Genomic DNA, 12,962 nt, shown 5'->3' on the forward strand with positions numbered 1-12,962 from the left:
TATCCAGCATCATGCAAGAGCCCCCGATCTCTGATTTGAGAAAAATGGCCAACCTACCCGTTGGTGCCGTCGCCGAGTCCGCTCAACGCGAGTGGCACGAGTACAACCTGGTCAGGCGTGCCATCCCGCTCTCTGCCTGCTCATCTATGAGCAGGGACCCATGGTCAATTTCCCTGTTTAATGAACGCACTCAGTGTCTTAAAGCTGGACGTGATTTTGGCTCCAAGACCTGTATGCCAGCCCTGGAAGCACAGGAATTTTGTTGTTGGGATGAGCCATCCTGAAGTCAATAGCCCCTAGAGCGCTCATCAGGCCGAGATTGCTCAAATATATTGCCTCTCTGTCCCATATCTGAAGACTGTCAAAGGTACAGAGCTGTCACCTTATTTTCCCGCCTCCATTCGAGCCTTTTGTTGGTCACGAACACTTTGAACCCTCGGGCCGAAATTTCTCCCCAGAAAAGCATTGCCGGATGGGTATGCAACTTAAGAAGGTCTTCACCTCAGCCTGGTCTGCGCTTCGGAGAATACCCCATCACGTCGGCCATGTAGGGCTTCTTGCTTTGCGAAAAGCGAAGCTCCAGATCCTACCTCAGTTGACAAAATGGAAGGGACAAAAGGAAGAACCGAAGGTTGTCTTGTACAAACATCGCGGCATTGCCATATTGGGCATTCTAACTCAGGCTGCGTCTCTCGGCGGCGTCTTGACGCTATTGATCTTGAATGTCAAGACTTTGTTCATTGGAAGTCTTTCCACGTCGGCGGTGACTGCTTTTCAATTTGCGGCCAAATTGTTGGAGTTGCTGATGCAGGCTTCACTATCTGTTGTCTTGCTCGATGTGATCCGCTGGCAAATCGTTCGGAATCATGACCTTCCGCTCGGCGGGCTCGTGGCTCCCTTGCGCACTGCAGACGTGTCATATCTCTGGTCTCTGGAACTCTGGGGTTCTTTGACCTCGAAGACCTGGCGAGGCTACCGCAAAGCATACTTGGGTCTCTTGATATTCGGCATAGTCGTCCTCGCTGCCCTAGTTGGCCCTTCGGGAGCAGTCGCCCTGGTTCCTCGTCAAATCACGCATTCTACTGCTGAATACCTCAACATTTTGAATCCTCAAGATAACCTCTTCCCTCTCACTGCCAGCTTTCTGTAAGTGCCCCTTTTGTCCCCTTCTCAGGACGTTGCTTGTTGATGCTCTCGGCTCTCTTAGTGACAAAGGCGCCGCTTTCGATCAGGGCATCACGCAGCTTAGCCAGTTCTTCGGCCCTGGCCCATACCGGCTCCTTGACTCGGAAGGCATACGACTATTTGGAACACCCTCTGATCTAGGTTTGCCCTGGCCTGCAGCGACGATCCCTTCCCGCCACATGTCGTATATCTTGCGATCACAGAGTGCGAACCTGCAAAAAGACTCGGCCTCTCCGTTCAATGTCTTGACGATGAAGACTTCTCAAGCTCTCGTTCAGAGTGCTTGCAACGAGAACGACCTATACGACTTGAAGCACAACCAAACATACCTGTCTTTTCCGAGTTCGGAAGCACCACTGGATAAGCTCGTTACATGGGGTGAAACGCTTGAAAACGCTACGGTCAACGGCACGATTCTGTTCTTCACGAATCTGGTTCCTTCGTCTCCCTCACGGAGTTCCACTCTCATGGTCTATGGGACGACAGAACCCGTTGACCGAAGCTACGTGGCAACAGCGTATGCTTGCATGATCGATGCGACGTGGACCAGTGTGACGCTGAACATATCGGCCGCCGACAACAGCTATAGTCAGATCAATTATGTGCTCCAGACGCAATACGATGGTGGCATTCCGCAACATCAGAAGATCGACCTTCCACATGCTTGGACTGATCAGCTTCGATCCGCCATTTTTGCCTCTCAGACCGCGCTCGACTTCCTCAAGAGCCATCTTTACCCAGCACAAATGATCGCCTTGGCCCTTGCAAATGGCGACGCCGACTATCTCCAGTACCACGGTGTGGTTCTCAAGCGTGACGATGGCAGGGATCCTAATACACAGGCCCTGTATACATATCTGGACAAAAGACATGCTTGGAGTCAGTACGCAGGTGTCTCCATTGACATTGACCAGAATGCTGCATTGTCCAACCCCCCTTCTCTCACGTACCAAGTGGTTTATCAGTCGCAGCACGGCTTCGGTTACAATGCCGAGGCGATTACTGTGCAGCTATCGCTCGCAGTGCTCGGTCTATTCTGTGTCTTCGTAGCGACGCACATGTTTCTACTGCTTCTCACCGGCTACACCGGGACCAGCTGGGATAGTATCAGTGAACTGCTGATGCTAGGTTTGATGAGTCGAAAGCCGCAATACCTAGGCTCTCATACCAGCGCGGGTTTGGATACCCTCAACATATTCCGTGAGCCGGTCAGTGTCAAAGTGAATGAGGAGGGATATGTGGAACTGGTGTTCGAAAACGACACAGCTGGCAAGTTGGGGAGGAATGCGCCTGTAGCGGTCAACAAAGCTTATTGATTCTGAGGTGCCTCAGTCGCAGATCTTGTAGCGATGATGCTATACTACACCAGAATTTGAAGGGAGGTAAGGAGGAGTCCCCAATACCAATTGAGGTGAATCGTTACCTCTTCATAAGGAGGCTTCCTCTGATGCCTCTCTACCTTTGTCGGCCATGTCCCACTGTGTTCTCCAACATACCACGACCAGCACCACAAACGATCGCTGCCGACGTAAATGCCCAGCATAACGGACAACTTGAGACACGATGACAAAAGGTCGGAGGGAGGTGCTCGTTTGCTTGATGGTTTCGTCCAGAAGGAAGTCACTCTGACCTATTCAGACTCACCGTGCAAGAAGGGGCCAGCCAGCATATCCGTTCCTATGGACCTTCCTTCCGACCCTCGCGGGCAGGCGCAGTGGCAGGCAACTTCTATCACCTCATTCTGCTACTATTCGTACTTCGACGTCCATTCCTACACCAACACATCTCAGTATACCTCTTTTTATTCTTATTCAACATGCGTGCTCCAGAGATTGCAGGGTTTTATGTGGAGTGGTCCGACGAATTCTACGGCACAGCTGGCACGCCTCCCAGCTCACAATGCTGGAGCCTACAAACTCCCTCGATCAACTACAACAACGAGTTGCAGAGCTACACCAATTCGACCAACAATGCCTACCTCGACGGAAATGGTCAACTCTGTATTGTTCCTCAAAAGGTGAACGGACAATGGACCTCTGCTCGTCTATATGGCAACCCCAGCTTTCAATGTGACAATAACCGCAAGATGATCTTCGCCGCCCACATCAAGCTTGGCCAGAACCCGCCGTGGCAGCAGCAAGGGATTTGGCCTGCTTGGTGGGCACTGGGCCAGTCGATACTTGAGGATGGAGAATGGTGAGCTCCAAATTCGCCTTATTCTGCTGTGCTGTTACAGAAGTCTCTTACACTGCATACTGCTTCAGGCCGAAATGTGGTGAATGGGATATCTTGGAGCTCTGCAACGGCAGCTATACGAACCAATGTGAGTCGTGATGGATTCTGTCCAAGCCAGGTGTTTTGGGCCTGCTAGAACACTCACTGACCATTGGGAAACATCAGCTTCAATCCACCAACTTGACGAAGCAGGAAATCACACCGTAAGCCATGGAACTATCAACTTCGATCGCCGAGATTATCACACCTTTGCCGTCCTCATCGATCTCAGCTCGGATGACTATAGCCAACAGTGCATCAAGTTTCAGCTTGATGGCCAGACCTACTTTACTGTTCAAGGGGATGCGTCGAGTGAGGCAGCCAGCCAATGTTGGGATAGATGCGCGCGAAGCCCGTTCTTTCCCATCCTCAACATCGCTGTGGGGGGTGATCTTCCAGGATATCCCAACGATGATACACTTCCTGGTGTGGATAGCGGCATGACGATTCAGTGGCTGGCTGTGTACAAATCATGGTATTGAACCACGATGCTGGCTCATACCTTGTCCGATGGAGTGGAATTTCCAACCAAAGCATCAAGGGTCACCAGGAGCATTAGGCAAGGCTACGTCTGGTCGTGTTGGTAGAGTTCCTGCAGTTGGAGGTCCTTGTGAGGTAGAGCTTTACACGTCAGAATATCAGATGTCAACCTTTGCAGAGATTGTGATGTGCTTCATCGTATGTCAAGTGCACATTAACGGAACCATGAACCCTTTGCTATCACTGTACATTAGTTTACAAAGTGAGGATACGAGAACATGGATGGGTGAGAGGTAGCTAGGTCCATGGTCCACGAGACATGAGACATGGTAGATCTCCGCCATATCCACCAACGTAGATACCTGTGAGTACCGGGTAGGTATCCCAATATCTCAGGATGATAGAGCCGTCAAGATAGGTTAGCCCATGTCAAAGCAAGGCCAAATGAAGGTCAAGTCGGAGGCACTCGAACAATAAATAATGGTATGGTAGACCCCGTTACTTGGTCCTTGGTCCTTGGTACTCGTGCCCGTACTCGTATGTAGATAGATGGATGTATTACGGTGTTCGGTATGGAGTGGCTGGCTGCTCGGTATCTACATACTCAGGGCGTACGGACGCACTGGAGGTTAGGGTGAGATATAATGAGTACCTCGTCCGTACCTACCTGGACCAAGATACATGGTTGGGATTATCATTACATACGAGTGATACATAGTGAGACACTGTCGGGATCAGAGGATCGAATTACAACGAGTGTCTCACTCAATTGACAAAGCGCCGAGCCAGACAAGGTTCTTCTTCACATCTTCCCTCTTCTCTGCCCTTTCCTACTTACTCTCAAGAAACCCTTCCCGTGCCATGGCTGCCGCAGAGAAGACCGTGCGTTGTCCGCCGGGAGAGCTCGAGCTATTCTTTCTCTCTCGCTCAAAATCCAATCCAAGGCGAAATATATTATTAGTGGTTCTTGTAAAAAGCAAAAAGTCATAAGGACTGCGTAACTGGCGTGACAGGGCCAGAAATCTGCTGGTCCTTGTGGTGCCAATTGGCTCAAAAGTCGCCTGCCGCCCACACTATCTGCAACAAAACATTTGCCCTGCAAGAACTTTGCATGCTAACGACGATCATGAGTGGATGAGGACGGCATTATTTTTCCGGTCCTCTTTTTTTTGGTCTCCATCAGGCTAAGAAGAACCTGGTAGTGCTAACCCAATATACAGCGTTTAGTCCAAGACGGCGGCGCCGCTGTACTTCTCGATAGTGGCTTTTTGGCCGGTAGGGTTACCCTTGATTGAAAGGTTAGGTCGGTCTTGTACTGTAACTTTCCTGTGGTTTGTACTTTATCATGTCCGGGCGGGCGGGCAGTAAGTAAAGTTGGACGTGCAGAAAAAGCACCTAGTCGTTTTAGAGGGAGGTGATAAAGAATAATATACCTCGCATCGCATCGCATGGACCGCGCATTGCATGGTGCATTATTCACCTCGAGGCTCTTCCTTTCAATACACTGGGTTATTGGATAGAGAAAAGGCGGTCAAGGGCAGGGCAAGGCAAGAATCCAGCTCGAGCTCCAGTTTCAGCTTCCTCTTGACGCTCGAGTGAGGCAGGGATCAGTTCGCTTGCAAATCAGTATTGGAGGGGTGAAAGTTGCTCGCTTGGCATGTGTGGGAAAGAAGAGGGGAGCTGAGCGGGCCCGGCACGCGCAGGAGAAGAGTCAGAGGATCGACCTAGGTATGAGTGCTGGAAGGAGACAACGAGTTAGTTCCATCTGAGGGTCAAGTGAGGGTGTCGGAGCCTTTCCTCGTACCTAAGCATTATTGAACCAAGGTGCAATTGCTCCGTTCCCACAGCGGCTAGAAGTGGTCGGTAGGTACGAGGTACTTGGGTAAGTAAGGTCTGTGGGGTCTGTGGGTAGGTGGGCAGGTGGGAAGGTAGGTGTGGGTGCGGTGCCATGGTGCGGTTGGGTTCATGAACAAACATTGAACGCATGCATGCATGCACCCCACGTCTACGTCTTGCCCACCACTCACCACCCACCCACGTGCGTCACTCTTTTTTAAGCATTGGAATATCGTTCGATGAGCTTGATACGAGTAGGTACATGTGAGCTGAAGCTTGGAGTCGGACATTTTTCGTTTCCACATTGTGTGCTGAGCACGGAGAATTATACGCGAGAACGCATTTAATGGAGAAAGCGGAGTGAATTAAAAGGCGATCGATTGATCAAGCAAGCTGAAAGGTAGATGGGACGGTGCTTACCATCGTAGAGAGAATACGAGTAGGCATCTCGTCATCTCATCTCCCGGTGGTGCGTGCTCGGTACGAAATAACCTTGTACTCAGAACCAGTCTCTACTCAGTACAGAGCACGCGGAGAGAGAAGCGGAGATCAGCTGCTATCATATCCGCGCCTTCCACTACTTACGAGTAGGTACAGATGTAGCACGCCAGAAGTAGTTTGGGCAGGGGAGCAACGAAGAACCAGGCCTCTGCCTTGATCTGCTCCCTGTGAGCTTCTACTAGGCTAGCCCTGGGAGCCCTGGCTCTTCACTCGTAGGTGCCCCTAACCCTGGGTGCCTGGGCGCTTGGGTACCAGGGCAACTGAGCAACAGAGCACCCCGACGGGGATCTGGACTCTGGACTCTGGAGACGCGTGAAGTACCCATGTATGCCTAGCGATGCCTACGGTGCCTAACGTTAGTGGTACAAAGATGCTAGCGGGGCGTAGCTAGTGATGTTGCGTGTTTGCGGGTGTTGTCGTCATCCCTTCCAGGGCACCCAGCACCAGGCACCAAGGGTGAGACAGCTTGACAGGTTCGCTTATTAGTGCACGGCAACAGCTGCATTGCATTGCTTATCAACTTAGCCCTCACCACCTGCAGAAGTCCATCTTCACAAACCTGTTCTTGTGCCTCCAACATGGCCATCGAGGAAGCATTTCACGGCCCTAGCTTCGTGATCCTGGCTTCGGCAAAACCGCAACAATGACAATGAGATATGAATTTCAACTGATACAACCACTCGTTTATTGGTACATTCTCACCGTTACTGGTGAGATCTGTTCTCATTGTAGGGGAATGGCTCAAGCAGAGCCGCCTCAATCACCCAGAACATCTTGTCCCCCGCGTCGTGCTGCTCTCATTGACTCGCGGCAGACGGCCATTAGCTAGTCCAAGCTCTCTCATTATCGTTAAAGCCGTAGTACGGCCTCATGGCCATGGCTTTCTCCATATCCTCGTCGTAACTGGCATGCTTCATCGTCACCAACTGCCAATCTGATCCCCTTCGTATGTGTGCGCCCAAAAGTGAACTCCCAAGAATGCTTGCCACAGCTAGAAAGTAAAATGAGTCCAGCCCAAGTAGAAGATGCGTGATAAAAGTAACAAGACCACCGTACATCAGTCGTCGATATCTGGATTCGCCACAAACAGCCTTACTCCAGGCTGACCCATGCTCATCGTCCGCTCGTCCACGCTCCCTCTTCTGCGCAGATCCTCGGCTTTCTTCGCTTGCTCCAGTGCCCGTTGCACAGCGCTGGGACCAGAAATCTCCTTCAGCTCGCCGAATGAGTCCTCACTCTCCCTACCAGGGGTAGACTTGTCGCTGTGGACGAAGTAGTCGTGCTTCGCATCTTCGGCGTTTTCCGCGTCTTCTGGGATACCTTGCCCTGGTGACCCTTCGCTAGGTGGTGTGCTTGTGCTGCTAAATCGTCCTTGATCTGGACGTGGATACCCGCTCCGGTATTTGGCGCTGTTGGTGCTGCTTCTCCCACTGCCAGTCCGGGCATGTACCATACTATTGTCGCCAGTGAAGCTTCGTCCTTCCTCTTCTTCATCGCCCAGTGCTTCATTGGCACTTAGTCGTACAGGCACAGACGCGCCGGTTAGGTTCGCCGGGACATACCCGGGTGCTTTCGGGACACCGCCGTGTCTGATCTTGCCAACCACGCCACCTGACGAGATGGTGCTTGTCCGTCCGCCATGACCAACACTCTGAACCTCAAGGGCCGCGCGGTGTTTGGCTGCTTTCTGGGCAGCGGCAAGCCGGGGGTCGATGTTTTGAGCTCGATCGCACCAAACGGTTGCCTTTTGTTTTCGCATCAGTGCTACGTACGATGTAGGGCTATTCGTGGCTGTCGAGCGGCCAGACGTAGAACGACGTGGGATGCTGGCGGCCGAAGAGGTTGTGCCCTGTCTGTGCATGCTCATCGTGGCATTCGAAGTGGAGGAATGACGCGAATGTGAGGAGGTGGAGGGAATTCGAGAATGGCCTGTGCCAGACGGCACAGTGACAATGGTCACAAAAGAGTTGGAGGGTGGCAGGGTGTTTGAAGAGACAGTCCGTGAGTGATGGTGGTTGCTGATCGTTCGCGCCGGCGCTATGGGAGAGGCGGTGGTCGCAATGTAGGATTTTCGCTCGGGGCGAGTAAAGGCGCCGTCAGCCACCGAGGGCGCAGGATGAGGCGGCAAAGAGGAAATAGGGGCGGGAGAATGTGAGTAAGGGTAGGAGAGTGTGGGATCTGGGATATTTGTCCCAGCTACTGTCAAGACGCTCATCGGTCTTCTCAGATACTGACAAGGCTCAGAGAGCAGAAGGTAGGATGGAGAATTGCGGATTGAGGTTGAAGGTTTGTAGGTCGGGCGCCTTTGGTGCAGTCCAAGCACTGGTTTAGTGGTGGAGACTTCGGCTGGCCCCAAGTTTGGTTTTTTTAGGTAGGAAGGAGTTTCTGCAGCTCTGGTTATTGGCCGGCACAACCAGATCCGACGACACAGTGAGCTGGTAAAGGAATGGATTTGTAACCGCTTCAGCCCCAACTCGACAGGAGCAAAGCAGCGGTAGTGACAGTGGTAGTGATGGCAGTTCGTTAGGTGAGAGCCGAAGTGAGGTGTGAAGGCAAAACTACGGGTTCGAGGATGTGATGAAGGAGGGAAAAAGGGAGCACAGGAGGGCAACGTAGAAATTTGAATCAAGTCTGAGTAGCCGATGCCTTTTGTAAAACGTGTCGCGCGCCCTTGCCTCGTATCGCTAAACCCCCTCGTCGTCTCTGGGCGGAGAAGAACTAGACAGTGAATGCTATAATTGAGTCCCGAGGATTGTACAGTCGCAGCTGCGGACCAATGAAGCCGGTGGACAGGAACGTCGACGGAGGCGGGCGTGAGAGAGTTCGTAGGGCAACAAGTCCGCGTGCGAATCAAGTCGATGTTTGTTAACGGAGTTTATACTGATGGAGGGCAGCAGCCTTGCAGCGAGACACGATTGATTCGAAGGACTCTTGCAGATGGTGGGTGAGGGTGTGTACAAGTATGTGTGTAGGGAGAAGGCCCAGGGTTGGCAAACGGACAACTTTATTTTGCATCAATCGAATGATGAATGATGTTGACGACGACCATGATGCTTTGGGATGTATCCAGGATTTGCATGCCCGTCACTAGCTGGGAACTGGCACCGCTGGTACAAGTAGTCGCTGTGCCTAGTTTATCTATACCAGGATACCAGGGGGGGACACATGGACGGGATCCCAGGAAACCAGCGGGATCATACCATAACTACCACCTACCAAATGAGACCCAAGGACCTCAGTTGAGCGAAACCTCGTCGGAATGCCGCTGTTCATTTGTCCCGATCCGCGATGATGCCGTAGCCTGTAGGAAGAAGGAGGGGAAGAGAGGAGGGGGCCAAAGGGGCGAGGGGCACCCCTGGAAAGGCTGCAAGAGGGCACCTAAGCCTTGAGGTAGGCCCACGTCCTGGACCTGTACGCGCCCAGAAACAGCCCATGACCCGTAAATTATTCGCTTGATGATTACATGCCTACCTAGCTGGGTAATCTTGTGGCCTGTCTGGGATTTGTGATTAGGTGGGGTTATAACTAAGACCAACATTTAACCCCCCAAGACTCACCTAAAACTCAGCTGAAGGCTTTCCGCCCGCCGCCCGAGCCACTCGGTGTCACCTCTGTAACCTCGCTCGGCGTGCCTTTTCACCCCGAAACTTGCCTACTTAGAGGATCCATTGGGCTGACCTTATGTAGGATGGTGAGGCCCAGACGTCATGGCCACTCATGCCACTTTCAACTGAAACTTAGGCTCGCATTACTTGATCTGGATGGGCTGTTACTATTTCTTCAAACAATCAAGCTCACACCAGTGTCAAACTGCAATACTACCAGACGTTTTTTTCTTTCCTTTTGTCATGGGAATTACTATAGTTGCACACTTGTACTCTAGCCAACGTGAAAATATTTTCACTCGCCCTCATCTAATCGTCGCTCCTATCGCATGGCATCCCGTATCTCGATCATGGCTGGGATCTTGCTCCGGAATAAAGTGAGACGGCAGGACAGATGGATCAGTGACTCCATTTGGGTGCTATTGAGTTGCGATGCGATGACAAACCCACCCTCGACTTGCCAAGTCCCATATCATTCTTCTCTTCTCGCCGGAGAAAACGAAGACAAGTCGGTTGCATGATCCACGTTGCGATCTACTAGTACCAGGAAAAGAGCAAGCTACGAGGACAAGGATCGAGATCACCTTGGATGATCAAAATCTGGCGTCAAAACCGTGTTGGGGTGGCTGTTGGCAGTCTCCCAGTGGCATCTTTGTCCTTCTGTTGGCCTCTGTCGTAGCCTTACCTAGTCCTACCCATACGTCAGGGCTGTTTCAAGTTTGGTTGTACGGGGTACTGATGCATTCAACAAAGTATCCTTCCAAACGCCCCTTTCTGTCCACAGTAATCCCACAGTCGATTCCACTGAGGGATGCAACCTACTCGGTACAAAGCTACCCCGTGTTGCCTTAGGAGAAAACGTCATGCCACCTGCGACTTGGAAGATTCTCGCTTGAGTACAGACAAAATTTCCCTGCGTTTTGATAAGCGCTACTTGTCCTTGTTCCTCGTTCCTGATCGACCGGATCAACGTCGTGTTCCTTCTCCAATGAACCTCAATGACTGACCTGGCTATAAGATCAAAGTTCACCTTCACAAGGCAGAGTGTTCGGATTAAAAGGAAACGGCAGATCAGGAAATATTGTCCTGATCGACGAAAGAATTCCCCTTGGGACCGTTGGCGTTCAGTCTTTGTCTTTGATGATATCACTCACGGAAATAGATCTCGTCGTTGATTGACTCCAACTGAACCTCACTCCGGTCTCCTTTGAGACCTGAAATAGGTCCTGTGACATCTACACAAAATACAGTCTCATGACATTGCCGATTCCCAGCCTCGCTCAGAAGCAAAACGTTGTAATGGGACAGTGAAGTCCTGGCTGGTTTGTCTTTCTTCCCTTTCTCGCGATTGTCAAGGAATGGAACAATCCATGCCTTGTCTACTATCCAGTATTTCTCCTGGTTAAGGAGAAGCGAACAGGTAAGGTCTCCTTCGCCAATTACTCCCGAGCAAGTTGGGTTTTGGTACAATTGGCTATCATCCCCCTTCTTCTTGCTCGAGCATACATAGCAGGAAACATCAAAGCATATCAACCACACACAATTGGAGAATCTCCAAAGTGGTCAAACTGCAGATGTCGCCCTCTGGGGAGTCACTGGGAGTCAATTTGCGTGTCTGAGACAAGGTGTCAGCAGAGTCTCTGGCGGTCACCCCTTTTTCCGATCACCCGATCCTTCCACTACCGCAGCGTTGAGTGCAGAAGCAAAATTGTACTGCCTCCCAAAAGAAATGTTGTTCAGTATAATACTACTTTGCCCTCGCAAGGGGGAATCTCAAATGGTATGCAGAATGTATCAGTCCAGCTGAGTCGAAAGCCATGTATCTGAAACCAGCACTGGTCGAAATGAGCCCAAGCAAAGCAGCCCAAGCAGCCCAAACTTTGGTTCTTTCACCCAGCTGAACCGCCAATACCATCCCACAGTGGCGAGTAACTCGGGGTCGGAGATCGGTACCTGGAACAGACGCACCCGTGTTTCTAGAGCGAAAGCTCGAAAGGTGAGTGGGTAGAACGAGACAGGATTCAGAGGCAGCATGCAATGCCAGCGCATCATCCGTGGCCGTGGAGCATTGCAGGGGGGCTGCATCCAAGTGGCTCGGTCGGTGAGCCTGCAAAGCGACACATGGCGGAAGGATCTTCGGGTTCAAAGATCGTTTAGCCCCTTAGCAGCTCGTTTGCGGTCCAGTCATCGTTATCCCAAGGTTTGACGTGGCCGTTTCTGCGAGGCCGGTGGAAGGACAAACGAAAAACGGCCATGTTCTGCAGCATGTTTGCAGTACCACTGAAGGTGCATCGAAAAGTACCCATCGCGTAGTGATGGACCGCCGGACTTCGATTTTTGATGGGAAAAATTGCCAGGGTCCTTTTATCTTTCAAGTGGCCAACACCGTACAAATATCGGTGTACTACTGTCGCGTCGTCCATGCGCGTCTATCAACTGGGGGCACATTGGCCGCCTTTTCAGCCACTTCATTAGGTACCGCGCAGAGGCTGAGGCGGTGGATCACAGGAGAATGTACTCAATAGTCGTATCGCCTCCCATCTCTTGTTCTCGCCACACCCCTCGCTCATGGCTGTTGCGCGTTTTGCCACATCGTTGGCGAACCGGGGGAGATCCGCGGCTCAGAAAGTCTCCTTTGCGCGACCGCCGGTTTGTCGAGGTGGTCTTTAGTACCATCGGCCCGGAGCGCATCTCTGACCTTTAGAAGAAGCATATTGAGGAGCGACGAGTGGTTCGAGAGGACACTGAGCATATGTCAAGCAGCCTGGTTAGTTTGGGCTAATGCAGCTGGATATGCATTCGTTGGCAACGTCGTCAGGGCCTGCAAGTCATCCCTCATGTTGCAGTGTTGCGCTGTACTCTGAGAAATTGTGTGCGTTGTTCTTCTGGTCCCCTCTAGTTGTAGTCGTTGGTAGCCGATCAAAAAGACCCCCAAAAGTCTTTCCTGATGGATTGATGCGCCATAATGAAAAAAATGTCCTGTGGCTTTCACGGCCTTTTTCGTGGATCTCTGCGTCCAGACCTCGTGTTGCAGGTGATTTGAAACCGCTGGGAATCCCAAAGGTGCCTGTATTGGCGAAG

The 12,962-nt window shown here is 51.7% G+C and overlaps 3 protein-coding genes across 3 annotated transcripts; 2 read left to right on the forward strand and 1 right to left on the reverse strand.

Annotated features, from left to right (window-relative positions):
* Positions 1–472: 472 nt before the first annotated feature.
* Positions 473–2,501, forward strand: Z517_06561 (uncharacterized protein; the record flags this gene model as incomplete). Its single annotated transcript, XM_013428300.1, has 2 exons — positions 473–1,146; positions 1,208–2,501. 2 exons carry the CDS (start codon positions 473–475, stop codon positions 2,499–2,501), a joined length of 1,968 nt encoding a protein of 655 aa, XP_013283754.1.
* Positions 2,502–3,001: 500 nt separating this feature from the next.
* On the forward strand, positions 3,002–3,941 carry Z517_06562 (uncharacterized protein; the record flags this gene model as incomplete). The annotated part of the gene is made up of 3 exons (XM_013428301.1): positions 3,002–3,381; positions 3,450–3,508; positions 3,586–3,941. 3 exons carry the CDS (start codon positions 3,002–3,004, stop codon positions 3,939–3,941), a joined length of 795 nt encoding a protein of 264 aa, XP_013283755.1.
* Positions 3,942–7,333: 3,392 nt separating this feature from the next.
* Z517_06563 (uncharacterized protein) lies at positions 7,334–8,491 on the reverse strand (the record flags this gene model as incomplete). The annotated part of the gene is made up of 1 exon (XM_013428302.1): positions 7,334–8,491. The coding sequence occupies one exon, from the start codon at positions 8,489–8,491 to the stop codon at positions 7,334–7,336; it is 1,158 nt and encodes a 385-aa protein (XP_013283756.1).
* Between the last annotated feature and the right edge of the window lie 4,471 nt (positions 8,492–12,962).

Source organism: Fonsecaea pedrosoi, assembly GCF_000835455.1.
Source record: "Fonsecaea pedrosoi CBS 271.37 unplaced genomic scaffold supercont1.4, whole genome shotgun sequence".
Classification (NCBI taxonomy): Eukaryota; Fungi; Ascomycota; class Eurotiomycetes; order Chaetothyriales; family Herpotrichiellaceae; genus Fonsecaea; species Fonsecaea pedrosoi.